This window comes from Echinops telfairi, unplaced genomic scaffold (assembly GCF_000313985.2).
Source record: "Echinops telfairi isolate 266 unplaced genomic scaffold, ASM31398v2 ScPeMD7_7458;HRSCAF=8496, whole genome shotgun sequence".
NCBI lineage: Eukaryota > Metazoa > Chordata > Mammalia > Afrosoricida > Tenrecidae > Echinops > Echinops telfairi.
Window position 1 is genome coordinate 14,233,430 of NW_022111358.1, and position 20,430 is coordinate 14,253,859.

The following is a 20,430-nucleotide window of genomic DNA, read 5'->3' on the forward strand; positions in this document are numbered from 1 at the left end:
GTCGCTATGTGTCAACAGTTACCAGAAGAATTATACACTCTTCCATTTATGCCATGTCAAAAATGGCTGTTGTATCCTCAAGGGCCTCAAATTGTATTTCTTTTACATGGTCTTTCTACTTTGGGAACAAAAATGTTTGAGGGGGGCATAATCAGGGTTGTAGAATGGCTGGGTTAAGGTTTCCCAAAGAAATTTTCACAGACAGCCCTTAGTACCCTCAAAGAAAGAACAGATGCACTATTATAAAGGGAAAATATTAATCAGCCTTCTTCTCAACAATATAGCCTTCAATTTTTAAAAAAAAACTTCTTCCTATTAAGCCTTCTTGATTGTCCTGTGTCCTTAAAAAAGTCTATTATCCCCTTTGGGAATTAAAAAAATACAGAGACATCAAGAATTTCTCAGCTGACTTTTCTGCCTTGAAATTTACTGACCCAGTAGATTCCCACAGAAATCATTGCTTCAATTGGCCTTATTTTGAGAAGGTGTTCACTCTAATGAGACTAAGACAAGTATATAACCGAGAGAATTTGTCTCCAGCTACCCAATGATTACAGAGATGTTTTTAAACAATTAAAAAAATAAACTCATGCATGTATGAATTGGGATCCTAGTAAAAATACTTTCTGACTTACCCATGTTATATTGGCAATGGAATAAATATTTTCAAAGATGCCAATCATTTCAAAATAAAAAGTATAAAGATGTTTAATACCTATTCATTCTATTATCAATCAATGGCATTACTAAGTTTAGTCATCACCAACTGGCTAGAAAACTTCTTTTACTCTACTGGAATAAAGTTAGATCAAGTTTGAAAAATGATGAGGTTGACTGACTGGCTATGGAATCCTATCCTATCTCCCAATAGTTATTAGCAATATACAAAGAACAAGCTGAGAGGAAAAGAAAATATCTGGATTTATTTTTCCACAATAAGAAGCAATTCCAAACTGAAGAACTTCAATAAATTATATCTAATAATGTTGTCCAAATTCTCTGGTATAGCAAAAAACACTGTACTCTTTGAAATGTTTAAACTCATTGATAATAATGTAAAGCATACATTTAAAAGTTAAAATTTAGAAAGATAGGGTAGTGAAAAATGGCAGTCAAGCATTTTTTTTTACTGTTTTTTCCCCCTAATTTTATATTTAAATTTTGTTAAATCAGAGCTACCCAAAAAAGGGCAGTGACAGGCACTTTTTAAAAGAACTCTGTTGAGGAAATATGGTGGATTCTGAGACATCTTATTGCACTTGAATGCATGAAAAACATCAAGTATAAATGAGCCAAGTCAAAAGAACACAGGAGAAAGTCAATACCAAAATCAAAGACATTTTCAGAAGAGCAAAGTACAGACCAATATCCCTCAAGGACACAGATATGCACAGCATACCATTCAAAAGTATTATTTACATCAACAGAATAAAGAAGAAATCATATAACTAAATAAGTACCGAAAACACGTGACAAAATTCACTATCTATAAAAACACTTAGTAAAAGAGGAATATTAGGTACTAATATTGTTAGGTACTGTAGTGTTGGTTTCAAGTCATAGTACCCCTAAGTACAACAGAATGAAATACTGCCTAGTCTTGCACCATTCGCAAAATCTCTACAACTAAAGAGAGACATGACTGCTGGCATGGCTAAGAGGCACACTGGACTTAATGTTTTCTGATCCTGATTTGTGGTAATCTATTAACTTCCCTAATAAACTCCTCTGATCATGAGTATTGAATGTGTGGCCACTGCAACAGACTATTGGACTCAGCAGAGTAGGGTGCTGTGGGAAGGACAGATGATGTCAGAATAGAGTCAAGAAGGGAGAGTGGATGCAAGTCTGACATTTTGTCTCATAAGAATCATCTTTGGGGAGATGTAGAGCTGGATTCTCCTTCCAATTAATAAAGCCAGAGGTCAAACATGGACCCAACACCATTTCCTCACAGGAAAAGGGGGAAGGGCGAACTTTTGCTTGGAAGGGGATTGAGTTTATTTTAATGACAGTCGAATGGTTTGGAAAAGGACAGTGACAACGATTGTACAATTTGAAGAACGCAATCAATGTCACTTGATTGTACAAGAAAATATTGTTATAATGACAGATTTTATTATGTATACCTTAACTACAATAAAAATTACACACAGAAAAATCTCGGTTTGAGTCTATTGCTGTAGCTTCCAACACACATCCATCTTTTCTGATTTTAAACCAAAACAAAGATAACTTGTTCAATCTCATAAAGGACATCTATGAAAAAACAATGTTAACTAAGGATCTTTGGTGGTGCAAATGGTTAAGCATCCAGCTACTAACCTAATGGTTGCAGGCTCCAAACCACCAAGGGGTGCCTAGAGATTTCGTTCTGTAAAGATTTCAGTCAAGTAAATCCTCTGGGGCAGTTTTACTCTGTCATATGTGGTTGTTAAGTCAAAAGTAGCAACAAAGACCAAGATAAGAAATTAACTCTCAGTCCTTCTATTCAACCATTTATTGAAACTTTTAGCCACTGCAATAGGAAGCAAAAGAAAAAGTATAGATATTTCAAAGAAGAAATACTATCTTTATACCCAGTCAACGTGAGTAGAAACTCTACAATGGAAGAATCAGGATGATCACCACCTTAATCTTAACATTCGAACTGGGGCAACCAGACACTTTGTCCCTTCTAATATAATACAAAGTGACATAGAACATCATTTCTATTTGGGGGAGAAAAAAAAAGGCTGACAAACCATCATTTGTTGTTGTTGCTCTTAGCTGCCATCAAGTCAGCAAAGTAACCCTATGTGAATGGGACATACTGCCCAGTCCTGTGCTATTCCATGATTGGCTTACAATCTTATCATGGCGATCCACAAGGCTTTCACTGGTTGATTTTCAGAAGTAGATCACCAAGGTTTTATTCCTAGTCAATCTCATTCTGGAAGCTCTGCCAAAACCTGATGTGTTCATCATCAAAGCAACACACAAGCCTCCACTAACTGATGGATGATGGCTACACATGAAGTACACTGACTAAAAATTGAACCCAGGTTTCCCACATGATAGGCAAGAATTCTACCACTGACTCAAAATAAACCATTGTTAGATTGGTTATTTAGGAGAACCGGTTATTTGGTTCTCAAAAAAGAAAAAAAGGAAAATTTTAGTGAATCGTGCCTGTTGGTATTAGCTTAACTTTCCAATGTTTAACAGACTTTTCTGATAAGACTGTTAGTGATATTAAAGAAAGCTATTTTTGATAACCTGAGGGGTTTAAAAAGTTTGTGGAAATTTTCCATTATCCTTTAATTACATTTTCATGAACTTTTTGAAGCCCCCTTGTACGTAAGTGTAGCAACATTAAAAGATCCATATAACTCAGTGCACTGTTACTTTATAAGTCATGTATAAGTAAAATGCCAATAACAGAATACAAAAATTTTGTTAACATAGTTTCAAATTCCAACTGTAACTAACCTTTATGAAACTACTGCTTCCTAATTTTGGTGTAGCATGTAAAATACCCATAATGTGTGGGCAAACTGCTAAATTTAAAATGCTTTATTTCATTTTCTGATTACGCAAACCATGCAAGGCTCTATTTTCTTTATGTACTTCAGCCAAAACAAGATACTACAATAGATTGAATGCCCTTTGGGGGACTGATTTGTTTTTAAAAGTGAAAATGAGCTCTGAGAGAGCAGTATGTTGGAAAACTGAGCGACAAATATGCGAACCAGACACCCCGGTGGCAGGGCTAGCCATTCAACCCTTCCACCAACCTGCAGTAGCAAGATGTGGTAGTCCGCTTCCCGAAAAACAGTCTTGGAAATCCTACAGGGATTTCTACTCTACCCTACAGGCTTCTAGAAGTTGAAATTGATTCAAGAGCAGTAGGTTTGGTTGATATGTAAGTAATTAAAAAAGGATATATCTGAAAATAAATAAATAAATAAATAAAAAAGGATATATCTGTTTATCTGAGCTGAAGTATTTGGTTATATTCAAAGTATATGAGATGTGTAGAATGGTCATGCATCCAACTAACCCAGCCATAAATGTAAAGAGAAAAAAGTATTCCATTAGATATAAGGGGGCCTTAAGAAGTGCACAAAAAGATTCCATCTTTTAATTCCATTTTTCATGAACTTTCTGAACTACTAGCAGTGGATCTTAAAATTTTTGATAATTTTAAACCAATGGCCCTCTTTTCTCTATTGATCTTCTAAGGTTAGGTTACTTTAAAGAAAGGATGAATTTGGACCCTAAAGAACCTGAATTCCAATTGACCTCAACCAACTTGGGGAATCTTTCTAGAATTGTCCTTAAAGCATAGTTTAACAGAGAGATCTCTTCAGATTTTTCCCCTATGGATATTAAGTTCCTATCTTAGTGTCAACATTCAGAACTGATTGCAATTCTTTTTATTTATGTAGCTTCCTAAGTGTTAATTTCCTTATGAATATTTCACCACAAACTTAAGTGTGCAATATTCAATATCATTAATAACTGAAAACTTGTAGAGTAAAACAATTTTATACTTTTATGCACACATACAATGTCAGTTATATTAGTGAAAACACAAGAAGTTAAAATTACCAACAAAGTAAAGAGAAACTGGCACTCTTATATGCAAAAGGTAACAGTAGGAATAAAATTGGTAGAATCAATTTTTTTTAAAGATTTAAATGGCCCTCTTCCCCTTTGCTCTCTGGCATATCCTTCACTTATTTTTTCCCCCTACTATTTATTAATTCCTAAGTTACACTTTTTAAAGAAAAATTATTACCTGCCTCAAGCTCACTAGAATGAAAGCTTAATAAATAGCAAGATTTCTTGATCACAAATATATCTTGAGTCTAGTACATCTGCAACAAAGTATTTAAAAAGTACTTAAAAATTGATAATTACAGCAATATTATCTTTGAAAAGCAAAACCAAAATCTTTTGGAAACAACTATCAAACCCAGAATGACTAAATAAACTATGGTACTGTCATTCAGTGGAATATAAAAATCTTTAAAAACAATGAAATCTGTACGTAATTTATATAGAAAGAACTTGGCAGACAAAGTGGAAAAAATAGGCTGTCAAATAAGCAAATCATTCATGTATTGGGAGGAAATACAAACACACAAAACCACAGAGAAAAATAAAGTGTGAAAAAAAGAACACCTAATTGGTTAATAGTCACTTCTAGGAAGAATGAGCAGGGTATGGGGAGAGAGAAAACCATTGCCATGAATAGTTGATTCCAACTCATAGCGACCCTATATAGGGTTTCCAAGGCCATCTTTTCCAGAGCAGATAATCCTACCTTTCTCTCACAGACTGCACAGTGGGTTTGAACTGCTAACAAAAGTTAGCTGTCCAATGCTTACCCGACAGCACTACCAGGGCTCCTGAGGAGTGACAGTTGCATGAACTTGTGTGTATTTCTACATTTACCTTCAAATTATCAAATTATCAAGTTTTCTATTTTGAAAAAAATCCTCACGTGTTTATTTAAGCTAATATAAACATAGTGGAGGTTTAATATTAGTTCATAAAACTACACACATACAAATGTGCAGACATAAAATCAATTGAGAAAATGTACCTTGAACAGCTGCAACTTGTTCTTTGTGTAGCTTCAACAAAATCCCAGGATGCTACTTTATTGCCTGTCTCTTCTTCACACAGACCACCAGATGAAGCTGAATACTTCCTCCTAAAATTTGAAATGATGAGATTCTTTAGAATTCATAAACTATTGTTAAATCTGAATTAAGCACTAATATTAAATTTGAAAAGTCTATTTCTTGAATAAGTCATACAAATCAATTTATTTTTTAAATACCCACTAATTACAAGAAACTATTAATATGTGATTTTTCAACTTGAGAATGAAAATACATACTTGTTCTGTGCTCTGTTCAGATTGCATTCTTGCCAAACTCTATCCACCACATGATTTGCTAATTTTGTAGGTATTTTTCCACCATGGTGGCTAGTACTATCAGAGTTGAAGCCATCAGATACTGAAGAAAATTTAACCCACTTCTGAGCAGATTGAGCATCAACTGAAAATGCAAACAATAAAAAGTGTCTGTAGGAGAATAAAAGTAGGTTTAAAGTATATTTACTTGGTTTAAAAAATTAATTTGTGAAATAAAATGCTCCAGATAGCTGATAAAGCTTATCTACATCTGAGGCAAAAAACATGTTCCTTTATTTTAAATACAGAAAACAAAAATTTGAATGGGGGATATAGACTGGATGGTAGTATTCCATCAATGTTTAGATCTTCATTTAAGATAACTGTATGGTAGTTATATAGCAAAGTCCCTATTTTGAGAATATATTGAAATATTTAGAGGTGACGAGGCATCATGTGTCTGCACTAGTTCTCAGATGATCAGAAAAAGACCAGCAATAATGAATATATATGTATAAAGACGGGGATGATGAAGTAAATCGTAACAGCTTAGAAGTTCTTTGTAGAAACTTTTAAATAAGACAACTTATTTCAAAAGCAAATTATGTCTCAAATAGTTGTACTCAAAATAAAAATTTTACCATATAGAGCTGATGAAATAAATTAGCCTAATACCTGTTTGGACTTCCTCAGGTGATGTAGGTGGTGTAAGAGTAACCGAAGACATAGCAGGATCTCTTGTGGAAGCAGGCACTTGCTGGGCACCCAAGCAAGAAGCTGAACAATGAGAGGATCCCACAGAGCTGGGAGTTGGAATGTCTGACTGAGGAACTAGAACAAAGCTAGCTGGATAGATCATTCGAACACCAGCTGAAATAAAAACCAATGAACAAACAGGAAAGTCAATTTCTGTTGTGACTGTAGTGGAATGAGTTTCACTCGAAATGTACTGTTATGAAAAAGTAGATATAATATGATCAGATTTGCATATCAAAAATTTGTACTTATATAAATACATGTTCTTTTGGCATAAGGTTTGTCTTGAAGAATCCACAAGAAATTATTAGTTGTGGTTAACATTGGTGAAAGATTTAGAAACAGGCAGTTCTCCAACTTTGGATTTCTATGAGTGTGTATGGTTTTAAAGTTTTATTCTAAAACTATAGCAAAGGTATTCTAGGCACTAGAATTATGATCCATTTTCTACCTTCTTCATGTCTCAATTTAAAAATTCTTATGTTTATGTTTTATTTTCTGCCAAAATTATCCTGGTAGTAATATATTAACTAAAATTGGATACTGTGATTTATTAAAACTAAAATTACATAAAATATAAAGAGATATGATCTTCATACTTAACATTATTAAGATTCCATTAAACATGGTTGTAGACTTTAATACCAATTATCTTCTCAATTATACATTCCCCATGACTGCCATGTCTAAGGTAGAATATATGTCACCACCATCCTACTGTCCATCTTACTAGTGTGAAATGCTCTGGAATGTGCGTGCAGGTGACAAATATTACACCAATCAGGAGCTTTAATGTGCTGGCATGGTCAACAACTTCTCTTACTTCTTGTTCTCTGCTTTTAACATCAGAATCCTATATATGAGTTACCTCGTTAACCTAGGGAAGATACATAGAACACAGCTGATCTAAACAGAGGTAGCCTAGGCAGATTAGACCAAAGTCACAAGATCTTCCAGCACATTTTTTTGCCTTTTAACTTATCAGAGGCCAATAGTTTTATCAAATATTAAAACAGTGCCTAAAATATAAGTTGTCAAGTTTCCAGCCTCAAAATATTATTAATTCACATCTATTCTCTTTCTTTCCTTACCATGGTGTGGTATATTTTCCCACACAGATGACTCTGGGTTTGGTCATGAGACCAATTTTGTCTAATGGAATGTAAGAAGATGTGCTATATTAACACATCTCAGCAGATACTTTAAACGCACTTGCATGGCGAGAGCTGGTCCCCCTTACTCCTCTATCGTTATATTTAAAGACAGCATGTTCCAGAATGAGTACTTCCTTAACCTAGATTGCAAAATAAGAATACACATGGACCCAAACCACAGCTAAATTATAGTCTTTATGTAATGTGAGCAGGAAATAATAAACACTTGATGTTAAAAGTCACTATAGAATTGGAGATGTTTCTTATTCAGAAAACTTATCTTCTACTTTTTAAAAGAGCTCACTGAAAAAAAAACAAAACTCACTGTACACCACTTTGTATGGAAGACCTACATTAGTACTTAGTTCACTAAGGGAAAGAAATCTGAATAGGATTTTTGTTTTTACACAAAAAAGGCAAAAAGTGAAACTAGCATACAGCCATTTGTTTATTTACTGAAAGTCATTAAAGAGGCAAGTGTGCATCCTGAGGAACAAAAGTCATGTTGATAAAAAACTCCTCAGGAACTACACTGCCCACCTAGCCACCACAGCCTAGAACTGTGGCTATTAACAATGAATGTTAATGTTATTTTAGGTTTAACTGTGGTTTTCTTGGAATAATTTGATAGGTTACTTTTTGGGACTAACAATACTCAAAATTTATTAATGGTAATTGCTTCTTTGCTTTATACCATTTCAGCTTACAAAAGGTTCATAGGAATACTGTACTTTCAGGTACTTGAAGAATTCCATACATAATATAGTCACATGATTTCTCTTAAGATTAATACTCAGAATTCTTACCAACAAGAACTTCTACTGCAGCTAAAGAATCATCTTCCCAATCCATATCTTCCTGTTTTTCTTCAGATATCTCCTTCAAGCAAGATGAGATAGGGTAGAACTGTTTCCATTCACCAATTAATTTTTTTGTAGCTGAATCAGACATCTTGAATGCCTGTCCTGTGAGAGTGCCATTTAGTCCAAATGGGCTTAAGATAACTAAAAATCCAAAACAGACATCAGTTAAGAAATGAAAGACTGTTTAAACAGTATGGTAAGTAATTAGGCAACTTTAAAATAGAAATAGTAACTAATAATTATCACAGAGAATTTAATGCACTTGTTTTTGTGACAATGAAGTCCAAAAGTTGCTAATTATAAAAAGCGTTACAAATTTTCCTACCCCACAATCATCTCAGATGGATAAAATTTTAACATGAACTAGAAATGTGTTTAACCTTTAATTCTTGACACCTCGCTAAGGAAAAACAATAGGAGAAACATGTATCTATCTCTATATAAGTCTATGTACTTACAATGTACTATCACATAAAGCAAGCTTACAATAAAAAAACATTACTAGTACTTAAAGCAAAAACAATCTTATAAAAGATGTCATTGTAACCTGACATATAACTTTGAAAGTATACTCACCTATAGGCGTTATTGAAAACAACTCTTTAAAACATTATACCATTTATGTTAAAGAATTTTAAAACAATAGTTATATATAAAAACTTACTTCACTAACTTAGTATTACAGTTGGGGAGAAGAAAGTAAACAGTTCAATGATTTCCATCCAAACATTTAGGGGGAAATCCCAGCAATCTCAAAATGTAAAATGACCAATAAGAATCTTCTCACAAGAAAACCATCAAATATCTTAACTAATTAAATAATCTACCTTGAAATGGGCTACTAGACTGTTGAGCAAGGGCGATATGCTCTTCACTAAGAAGGTATACAGGTTGATGTTGGTTAATTTCCACACTGGTACACACATTGCTGTCTCCATGCAAGAAAAAGGTGAAAGAGCAGGACAAGTGTTCACTAACAAGGAAGAAAAAGTTGAATTTTAGAGATGATTAATGGCCAAACAATAAGCTAAAACTTGCTTTTCTTTATTAAAAAGTGATACCACAAGAATATATACTTATTTTTTTAATTAGCATTTGTACTTCATCTGAAAGAAAAAAATCTTGGATATGAACAAGAATTTATCTGTAAGAGATGTTCTTCATAACACTTTTTATAATAAAAAAGCTTCAAATAAAAGAACCAATTAACCAAGTGAGAAAACCTACACATACAATTACAATACATCAAAGATCAGTAAAGTTGAGCAAATGGATTTAGTGAAAATGATAGGCTACTCCAATAGTAAGATATTTTTTGGAGGGAAAATGTGGGGTTTTTTTTGGGGGGGGGCAAAAATGTGTTATGTGTGTAATAAAATGAACAATGTCTTAATTTTTCATTTTGATTATTTTCCTTCTGCATATATAAGAAATGAGATGAAGATATACTTTCTCATTTTGTTTTGTGGGCTACATCTTACAAATCAATCAAACATTAAATGTACTCACTGACCCCTCAGTTTTACTAAAGCAATGATGCATCTTAGACTCAAGAGTATGTGCCAAAGTGCGCAGCTTATATTGCTTAAGTATGGCTAGGTATGCAAGGTAGTAAAATAAAGTCTCCAAGAAGAAAGGTCAAGTGGTCTAGAAGGGAATGAGATTGTTCAGAAAAAAATAATCTATATTTCTTATTTTTTCACATTATGTTTTAAAAATTCATCTTAAAGAAGTTCTTTAAGATGTGACCATTAATCCATTGCTGTCAAGTGGGTGCCAACTCATAGCGACCCTATATGCCAGAGGAAAACTGCTCCAAAGGGTTACCAAGGCTACAATCTTTATGGGAGCAGGCTGCTACATTTTTCCCTCATGGGGAGGCTGATAGTTTGAACAACCAACAATTCAGTAAGCAGCTGCTCCTTCCCCCAATTTCTCTTTACATTTGTGTTGTTGTTAACACCTCTAACACATGTAGTTTACTTATTTCTTACACTCTTCCTAACCCAGAAGGAAAGCTCAATTGGAGTAAGGGCTTATCTCCTTTCTTTAATGTTTACCTTTAGCAGTTAGAACAGTTAGTTTCTTCATACATAGAGATACACATATTAATTACCACAGAATAAAGTTGGGATTCGAACTGTTTACTTCTAACTAAGCATACTCCCTTTCTTATCAAGTCTTTGTCTATGTAGTTGAACAAGTCAGAAATTTGAGTTTTCCTTTCCCTCTATCCTTACCTTTAACCAATATGCTATCATTTCCTACTTCCAACTTTTGACTTTCAGCTTGCTTTGTAACTTACTTTGGCTAGTAGAAGCCTGAAATTTGCTTATGTAATTCTGATGCTTCTGTCATCACCGTAAAACCATGTCTTGGATAACCCATTGGTTTAGGAGAATGAGAAACATATGGAGTAGACCTCTATGCAACCTACAGTTTAGAGTATAACATTGACAGGCAAAAGTCCAGCTGGCATACAGACACATGGATGAAAATATATGACTGCCAGGTTAACCAACTAAGTTTTGAAAGGGGGTTGTTACATAGCAGTAACGAAAACCTAAAAAGTGGCACTGGTTTTGGGACCTGTTGGTGGGTGGCAACGACACTGGAAATGGTGAGAAAATTTTTACAATAAGTTGAAAAACTCGTGATCTATGCTATGAAGTGAAGAAATACTTTGTAAAACCATTGCCTGAAATACGGAAGGCAGAAAATGTACCTAATTAACTAAGGAGCTGAGGGAACAGATCAAGTCAAAATGCAGGAAACCTAAGTTAGTTATCAATAGCTATACTTGTTTTAAGGGGCCCTGCTAGCCTAGTGGTTACGTGTTGGGCTGCAATCCAAATGGCTGGCAGTTTGAAACCAGCTGCAGCTCAGGGTTTCAGAAAGGCTGGGCTTTCTCCTCCCATCAACAGTCACAGTCTCAGAGAGCCACAGGGGTCATCTATGAGTCAGCAATGACTCCAGAGCAGGGAGTTAAGGTTTTTTTAATAGTTGTTTAAGTATTTAAAGATTTAAAAAAGTGCTAGTTTTCTATAAGTTAGAGAAATTATGGGTTGCCTAGAAAGTGCAGAATTGGAAGAACAAACTGTTTCTCAACAAAGCAAGTCTTGTCACTGTACCACAGCCTCAGGGAATGATTCAATCAAAAGTAACTTCTAATATATTTTGTTAATACCAAACATGATCCTTGATACCAGTTAAAACATTAGCATTTTTAAAAATTTACTTTTATGGTTCTATACTTTTTCTTTGAAAAAAAATTTTAGCTGATATATTAAAACATATACATAACTATTTTCTTAAACTACTGCATCTGGGATGAATTGTGTAGTCATATTTTTTTCTTCCTCTTGAGAATGGCTTCTTTTCTGACAAATATTTCTCTTTTTCCCCCAAATATTTCTTATATAATTTTGAAGGTCGAGTTATATGGCATATAAAATCACAGTAATCTCTAAATAGTATTTTTATCTAACAATCCACTTATGTTTAGTTATTGGGAGGGACATACTCAACCTGCCCATCATATATATTAATACACAACAGGCAAAAACCAACTTTCAAATCATTTTTCTTTCTAAGCCACTTATTTTTTTAAAAAGCTTAGTCTAAAAAGCTACAAAAAGAATACATGAAAAACTAATATTCCACTAGCTAGAATGAATAAATACTTTTCAATACCATAAGACATTTCCTTTACAAGTTTGTCAGTAAGCTTTAAAATAATCAGAACATTTATATAGGAACTGCTAATTTAAAAATACTTACATTAAGGAAACAAGAGATTCAAACAAGAAATGTAGAGAAATTATAATCTGATTAACTTTAGGGATCAAATAAGTACACTATAAAAATTATTATGAATACTGTGTGCTTATTTATGAATGGCAGATTAAAAAATCTGAACTGCAAATAATCACAAGAACATTTGCAAGTATAAGCAACAACCTAAAAGTCTCATATTCTTTAAGAGACAAAGAGGCTAGATCTAAATTTTATGTCCTTATATGTAATGTTCCTTTAAACAACACAGCATTCAAAATATAAAATGTTAAATACGGAATACAGAATTAAAAATACGAAATTTGGATTTTTGTATGACAGAAAATTATGTGGCTAAAACTTCTTTACCTAAAGGGATTATTATATCTTGGAAATATTAAAAAAACTACTTTAAGTTCCATTAAATATTCTTTGGGAAATAAAATTAAAATCTGGTATATATAAAATAATCATGGAGGCCATCTTCTCAACTTCTGAAATTGCCTTTCCATGTGCCCAATGAACATTAGATCTTTTCAACTTTTAAATCAAAAAGAAAACATGCCCTTTTGATGTAAAGTGATAAATTTGTCTCCTACAGGTCTTTGTACAAACCCAATATTCCAAGTGCAAAGCATGTGATCAATGCTCTACGCTCCTGCTGTTTATCTGCACTGCCCTACTTACCAGCAGCTCAGTTCCAGCTGCCTATGATCAAAGAAAAGCATCACCTCCTATACTACTAGCACATGTTCCCAATATAGTTTGATCTCCTGGCAACATAAAGCTACTTAAAATAAACCAAGTTTGTTCATAATACACCATATATACTCGAGTATAAGCTGACCCAAGTATCAGCCAAGGCACCTAATTTTACCACAAAAATGGCATTTAAAATTGTGCCAAAAAACTCGGCTTATACATGAGTATATATACGGTAGGTGAAAAAATTAAGCATCCTCAATAGAGTATAAAATTCCTAAATTTCCAAATTACGGTCAATCCTCCAGACAGAAAATATTATAAAACAAAATGATTGTTAGGTAATACTGATACACTAACTTAAAATGACTTTTCTTTCAAGGAAAAATTATCATTTATAACATCACCTCATCAAGCATTTTTAGCATCCAACACTTAAAAAAGTGCAGTTAAAACAAATGCATGTTACTATAAAGTAATACAGAGAATATCCTTCTCTAGGAAGTTTATACTATTAGAAACAAAACAAAGAGGTGAAATTTTACAGATGAAATCCAAATAGATCATCTTTTGTTAAAGAAAAAAATATTCCAAACAATATGATGTATTTTAAATATCTAAAAAATAAAATGATGACACCCATATAAATAAAATCAGCTGTTCCAATTAACTGCATTTTTGTTGAGTTGTCAATGAGTCAATTCCAACTCATAGCAACCTGATAGGGCAGAGAACTACCCTATATGGTTTCTTAGGCTGCACTCTCTACAGGAGCAGACCAGCAGGCCTTTTCTCCTACTAGGCTTGTGGGTTCAAACCACTGAACTTTCTGTTAGCAGTCAGGTACTTTAACCAGTGCACCACAAGGTCTCCTTATGTGCTGATCAGAAAGTACTATATCTTACATATTTTTAGCATTTGTTAGGTAGATACTGAAAAATAAAATCTTATTTTCCTAGTAAGGAATTAAAGGCACCAAAAATTAAATGGTTTATCTTAAAACCAGCTAGAGAAGCGCTTCTCAACCTGTGGGTCACAACCCCTTTAGGGGTCAAAACGACCCTTTCACAGGGGTGGCCCAATTTTGTTAGCATAACAAAATGACAGTTATGAAGTAGCAACTAAAATAATTTTATGGTTAGGGAATCACCACAACATGAGGAACTGTATTAAAGGGTTGTGGCATTAGGAAGGTTGAGAACCAGAGCTAGAGGAAATGTTGACTTAAAATCCTAGTCCATTCCAATTCCTAAATTACCCCCTCTTACATTTGAATCACCTAGAGATCTTTTAAAAATTCCAAAGCTATGCCAGATCCCCAGACACAATGAAATCACAGACACCAATATTTTCTGAAGCTTCCCAGGTGAACCCTACTTGAAGACAAGTCTGAGAACCACTGCATTCTTCCGTATTTCTGCAGTCTTCTAAGTAATTTTTTAAAAAAATCTTAATTTACCAGTGTAATTTCAGTATCAAACATTCTTAAACACATTTCTGTGAATTAAAAAAACAACAACTGTATTTTAAAGTCCAGGCATATTTCTTATATTACACAGTAAAAAATACTTATGAAGTAGCAACATTATTCTGGTTTACTAACTTCAAGAGCTCTGCAAGTGCTCTTTTTTCCCTTACTACTGTTTTTAACTACTCCCTTTTTATGATCTCTTACCCCTTGAAAATGGAGCCCTAATGGCACAGCAGGTTAAACATTAGGCTCCTTAAGATTGATGGTTCAAATCCATCATCAGCTCCAGGAGAAAAGGGTGAAGTAATCCGCTTCTGTAAAGGTTTAACACCTCAGAAATCCTATGGGGTTTTACTTTTCTACCAACTGCAAGATCAGAGGTTCAAGCCCACAAGCAACTCCAGGTTAGTTGGATGAGACTGTCTACACCAGTGATTTAGTTTTGGAAACTCTATATTGGGCGCTCTGAGTTGGAATTGACTTGATGGTAGTGGGTTCATTTTTTTACAGGAAGAACCAAACTCAAGAGGGAGGGAGAGGTGTGAAGGCGGATGGAATGGAGAGAAAGGGGCTTCCTGGCACTTTATTTTTCATATAAACGTTTCTAGAAAGCCTGAAAATATGGAAAACTGACCATACAAACCCCAGTGACTCAAGCACCAGAGAAAAATTTCATGGGCCACAGTACTCTGACATTGTCACGATTCTAGAAATACGAGGAAGAATAGTCTGAATGACAGACATAAAGGATAGGTCAACATAAACTTGGAGAAGGGGGGGAAAAAAAAGAGTATGAAGACTTGAAATAACTAATCCTAACTTGATAGGTTGTGGGTACCTTGACATAAGGTATAGGGTTTTTAAGAACATAGAGCACACAAAGTTTAACATACAACTTGAAAAGATTTCTTAGACCATCAGATTCAAAATAATCTTTTCCCAATCCCCGAACTTTGGTTAGCAGGAGAGTGCTTTAGGCTTAACAACACCATTGTTTCTAATACATCTCCAGTAGAGACTTAAGTTTCACAATACTTGTTTTGATAGATCAGGAAGATAATGTAAAAGCTACACTTGTGAAAGCTATACACAGCCTATTTTTCAGGTAGTTAATTTTTTTAAAAAAAACAAGCTTTAGTGATGCTTCAAAAGTTATTTATTTTAATTGTAAACAGAAAAGATTTAGTCTAAGTAATCCTATACAACTAAGGAATTGTATTTTTAATTTTATTTAACTCTGCAGAATCACTAATAGCCCTAGTAACACAATGGGCTAAGCACTTAGCTGCTAAACAGGGGTCAATCATTTGAGCCATCAGCTGCTCCACAGAAAAAAATGCAACTCTGCTTTTCTAAAGATTTATAACCTTGGAAACACTATAGGCCAGTTCTACTTGTCATACAGTGTCACAATGAATCAGAATTGATTTGACAGCAACTAATTTTTTGGTTTGGTATCACTTCTAAACCAAATTCATTTTCTTTTCACTTCTCTTTCAGTCCCGGAAAACTGCTAACCAGAAAATAAACTATATGGGGTTCAAATTATTAGAAGATGGCATATTCATTGGGGGTGGGTCTAATTGTTTTTTTAAAGAAAGAGGGAGAAAAAAAGTAAGAAATATTTGTTCTTCTGGTCAAACCAGTTTCACGGCACAATTTTTTTCCTTTCATAGTGCTGGGTTAAATTCTTTAAAACCATATTTAAGCCATTTTAACAAATAAATAAGTTTATCAGTAAACAATAAAACTGCATCTGTGTCTGCTTTTTAAGAAGTCATAAGCTCATAAACAAAATCGAGTCTCATCTATTTTCCATATATCATTCTATTAAATGTAATGGACAAGAGGTCCCAAGCTATAACTAAAAGATGAGAGACTCAGCTGCTTGGTGTCTTTACTCAACTGCTTGATATCTAAAGGGAGTAGAGGAGCCAGGGAAGTTCCTGATTAGGAGTTGGTGGGGAGTACAAAAAGATTTGAAGGCCACCTTTCATCTTCTCTGGATAAAGTTAATTTTGTACAACTTGGCTTTAAAAATAAGTATAGAATTTCTGGTAATACTCCACTAATAAAGTACATTTGAATTTAGCTCCCTTCTTAACTACCCCCATGGAAAAACACTAGTGTTCAACTCTGCACAGCTAAACAAACAGTTGGGTTCATGGAAATCTCCAACATGAAAAATTCTGTTTTCAGTTAATAGCAATACCATTAAGAGTGTTTCTTTCATAAAGAGAAATAATGTGACTTTCAATACTTTGAATAGCTGATTAAACAGTCAGTTACCTCTACTCCCTCATGAAATTCCCTCTATACAGACAGCAAAGGGCACAGGGAAGATGAACAGCAGTTAAAAAATTGGGGGAGCTAGCCAGCAAAGGCAAAATAATAACTGACTCAATATATAAAAGCTAAGGAGAAGCAGCCAAATAACAAAGGGAGCCACACCACAGTAAATCAAAAAGTATAGAAAATGAAGGCACTGGTGGAACTGAAAACTGAATAAAAGTTTAAACAGGTAAGTTAAATTCTTGGATCTACTCCCCTCATCTTGTAGAAAGGCTACTCTCTCACTGGGTGAACCAGAGGGATGAAAACTGAGGGATACCAGACATCTCTCCCTCTCACTCCTGCCCTCCCCCCTTATATACATATAAACACGATCTATAGACACACATATATGTGCATATAGATAGAGATATAGGACAGAGGTGCTATATTTAAAAGTAGGGTTAAGTAAAAATCTAAATACTATATAAACTCCTTATTCTATAATTCCCTTTTCCCTAAAAGTATCCGTGAGTATCAATAGCCAACCTTAAGCCCTCCATTCAGAAAATCAAAAGATTTCTCTGGGAAAGCATACTAAATTTGAGTATAAGTACTTGTTGAAGGATGGGAGTAGGGTACAGTTAGTGACAGTTACGTGACAGATACCCAATAAAAATGACCAGGTCCCACACCAATCATCCTGGTCAAACCTGAAATTTCGTAAGATGCTTGCATCTACAGAACAATCAGCATTTTAAAAAAACAATCAGCATTTTTATGCCCAGAAATCTAAGAGAAAATGATTACAACATTAGATTCTATAATAATCAAATCAATCAACTGAAAAGGTGAAAATTCAGACATTCAGGATCTCAAAAAAGCTTCTTCCAATCAACTCTCTCTGAAGAAACTACTGGTGGGAAAGCACCACCAAACCAGGAAGATAGTAATAACAACATGAAATCAGGAATCCAACACAGGTAAAAAGACAAAAGAAATTCCCCCGATGCAAAACAGTCATACAGAACAACTAGTCCAAATAGGAACAGAAAAATGCAGGACTCAAGAAGGGATATTAATTAACAGAAAAAATTAATAAAATTAATTATAGCACACTAACTGTCCTTGAAGATATGACAAGATTTATATATCTGATAAACATCTAGGGGTGAATTACAAATAGATACTAATGGCATTTTGGGGTGGGGTGAGACGGGAGTGAGGAGTGAATTACTAATAGATACTAATGGCTTTTTTTTGGGAGGCGGTAAGGAATTGTTGGTTGCAACTGTTCAACTTTACTGTAGTGGAACTGTAATTCATAAACCATCTATAAGTGAATGGACATGGCTTGTTACTATAAAACTTTATTTCCAAAAGCAGGCAGTAAGCGAGATTTTGGCTTGTGGGTAATAGCTTATCATCTCTTGATACTGATAATTGAGTGAAAAAAAAGAATCATTAACTTTGGGGAAAATAAAGACATACAGAAAAGGAAACATAATCCTAATATACTACATCATTCAGCTACAGATATTAAGGGGACTTCAAAAGTTCATGAAAAAATGCGTTGGTCACATTTTTGAGCAGCTATATTAAGTCCTGAAATACCAACCTTAAGATTCCTTGCTACTATGAAAAATCAGTTAAAGCAAGTTAGGTTTTCTGTTTATTTGCATTTCTAACTTATACAATTATTTTGTTACAACAAATGTTTAGCTTTCAAAGGGAACAAATGAGCAAACCTCCACTTCTCCTTTCTTACTTCCTCAGTTTACCAAAAAGTTTGGGAAAAATCCCACATATTGGAGAAAAAGAACAAAAAAAGAATGACCTAACAGATGGCACCTCAACAATGATTATAAATATGACACTAAATGTTTACTTCATAGCCTCTCATATTTTTCAGGAAAAACAAACACCATCAATGCTCTCTCCTTCCACATTCCATCATCCTTGTTTGTGTTATTCTCTCTCTTCAAGTCTCACTAATTCAAGCACCGCTTGGTTCTGAATCACCCAACATAAGATGCCTTATGTTATTTAAATCACTGAGTAGCGTAATAACTTGAAATTTTTATTTAGCAGGAAAACAAAATACTATCTTAAACTCTTGAGTTCCATCTGTAGCTCCCCTAATTAGTTATAAATTGAGCAAATTCAAAGTTCATGAAAATTATAAACCCTTCAACAATTCATCAGTCTTATAAAGATAAACACACATTTAAGACAAACCAAGTGGTTAAGTAACAAAAAGAGTAACTATATCCAAAATGTGACAACAGTTCACTAACTGTAACAGATACGTTACTCAATTTTAACATCAGAGTACTATAGAGATACTTACAAACATGTTTCTCAAAACAGAAGACCCTACTTTCATTTCATGTTTTTTCCCTAGTTTCCCAAAGCAAAATTTAGGCCATTTTATTAAAAAAACACACCAATTGCATCAATTTTCAATTGGAGTTAGAGGGGTCTCTTAAAATTTATAAAGGGAGATAAAAGATGGTCAAAGAAAACCTGAATGCTCATAGTTACCTCCAGAATATGCCTGCAAGATATTAGCTTGTTTTATTCCATATATTCTGTAAAGCCCAAAAAAGCAAAAACAAAAACCTACAGAAATATCAAGGGAATTTAAATAAGAGCTTACCTTTTATTTATAGGTTTTTCATCTTTTTCATAAGGTTTTACAAACCACTTGCCAATACGTACAAAGTTCCGGTTCATTAAACACCGCTCCAATAGATTGTGAACTGCTTTGAAAAGCAGAGTACGGCACTCGTAAGAAAGTCCATTCTCCCACACTCCATCTTCCTCTTCTGTAAGAGAAAGAAACTAAAAGTCAAGTAGTGGCACTACTGTATATATATTCAGAGCCAGGTAAAAAAAAAAAAAAAAGCTAATTTAGATTCTATATTCCTAAGCCCTTTTTTCACCTTATTTGACTAAAATCACTTCAACATATTTCTATATATTAAATGCAATTTCAAAGATACTCCAAAGGAATAAAAAGCTTAAGTGCCACATATGCTATTAAATTACCCAAAAATTAATTTTCCATCACAAAAAAAAGGGCACTGACAGACTGATTTGGTTTTTTTAATGAAAATAACATTTGTATAACCTGAGAAATGACATACACACAAAACCTAAATAATGTCAACTTCTAAGCTAGCTCACACTTCCTCCACTTAACCTGTAAAAAAACTAGCCTGGTAATAATGAAAACTTTTCTTTCCATCTGCATTTTAATCCACGACTCAATTACAAAATGAAGTGATGAATAAAAAGTAAATGATCAGCACAGAGGCTAACAAGCAGTTCATTACCAGCCATCTGAGGTCTCATTTCAACCAAATGATTCTAACAATTACTAATCAATATAGGATTCTCTACTTCGGAGAGAAATTTAATAATTTAAAGACTTAAATTTTAAATAGCTTTATCATTATATAATAAAAGTGCTATCTTCACTAATTATGCTGCAGCATAATTTTTGCAATCAATTTTGCAATCAAA

General features: G+C 33.8%; 1 protein-coding gene across 1 annotated transcript in view; it reads right to left on the reverse strand.

The window, feature by feature from the left end:
- Positions 1-20,430, reverse strand: part of MED13 (mediator complex subunit 13) — an 83,737-nt gene that overhangs the window by 54,448 nt on the left and 8,859 nt on the right. Inside the window, exons 2-7 of the mRNA XM_045299845.1 lie at positions 19,562-19,730; positions 9,512-9,657; positions 8,628-8,825; positions 6,587-6,781; positions 5,894-6,056; positions 5,594-5,704 (exon numbers count right to left, since the gene is read on the reverse strand). Coding sequence (XP_045155780.1) covers positions 5,594-5,704; positions 5,894-6,056; positions 6,587-6,781; positions 8,628-8,825; positions 9,512-9,657; positions 19,562-19,730 — 982 coding nt within the window. The remainder of the gene's footprint in view (positions 1-5,593; positions 5,705-5,893; positions 6,057-6,586; positions 6,782-8,627; positions 8,826-9,511; positions 9,658-19,561; positions 19,731-20,430) is intronic.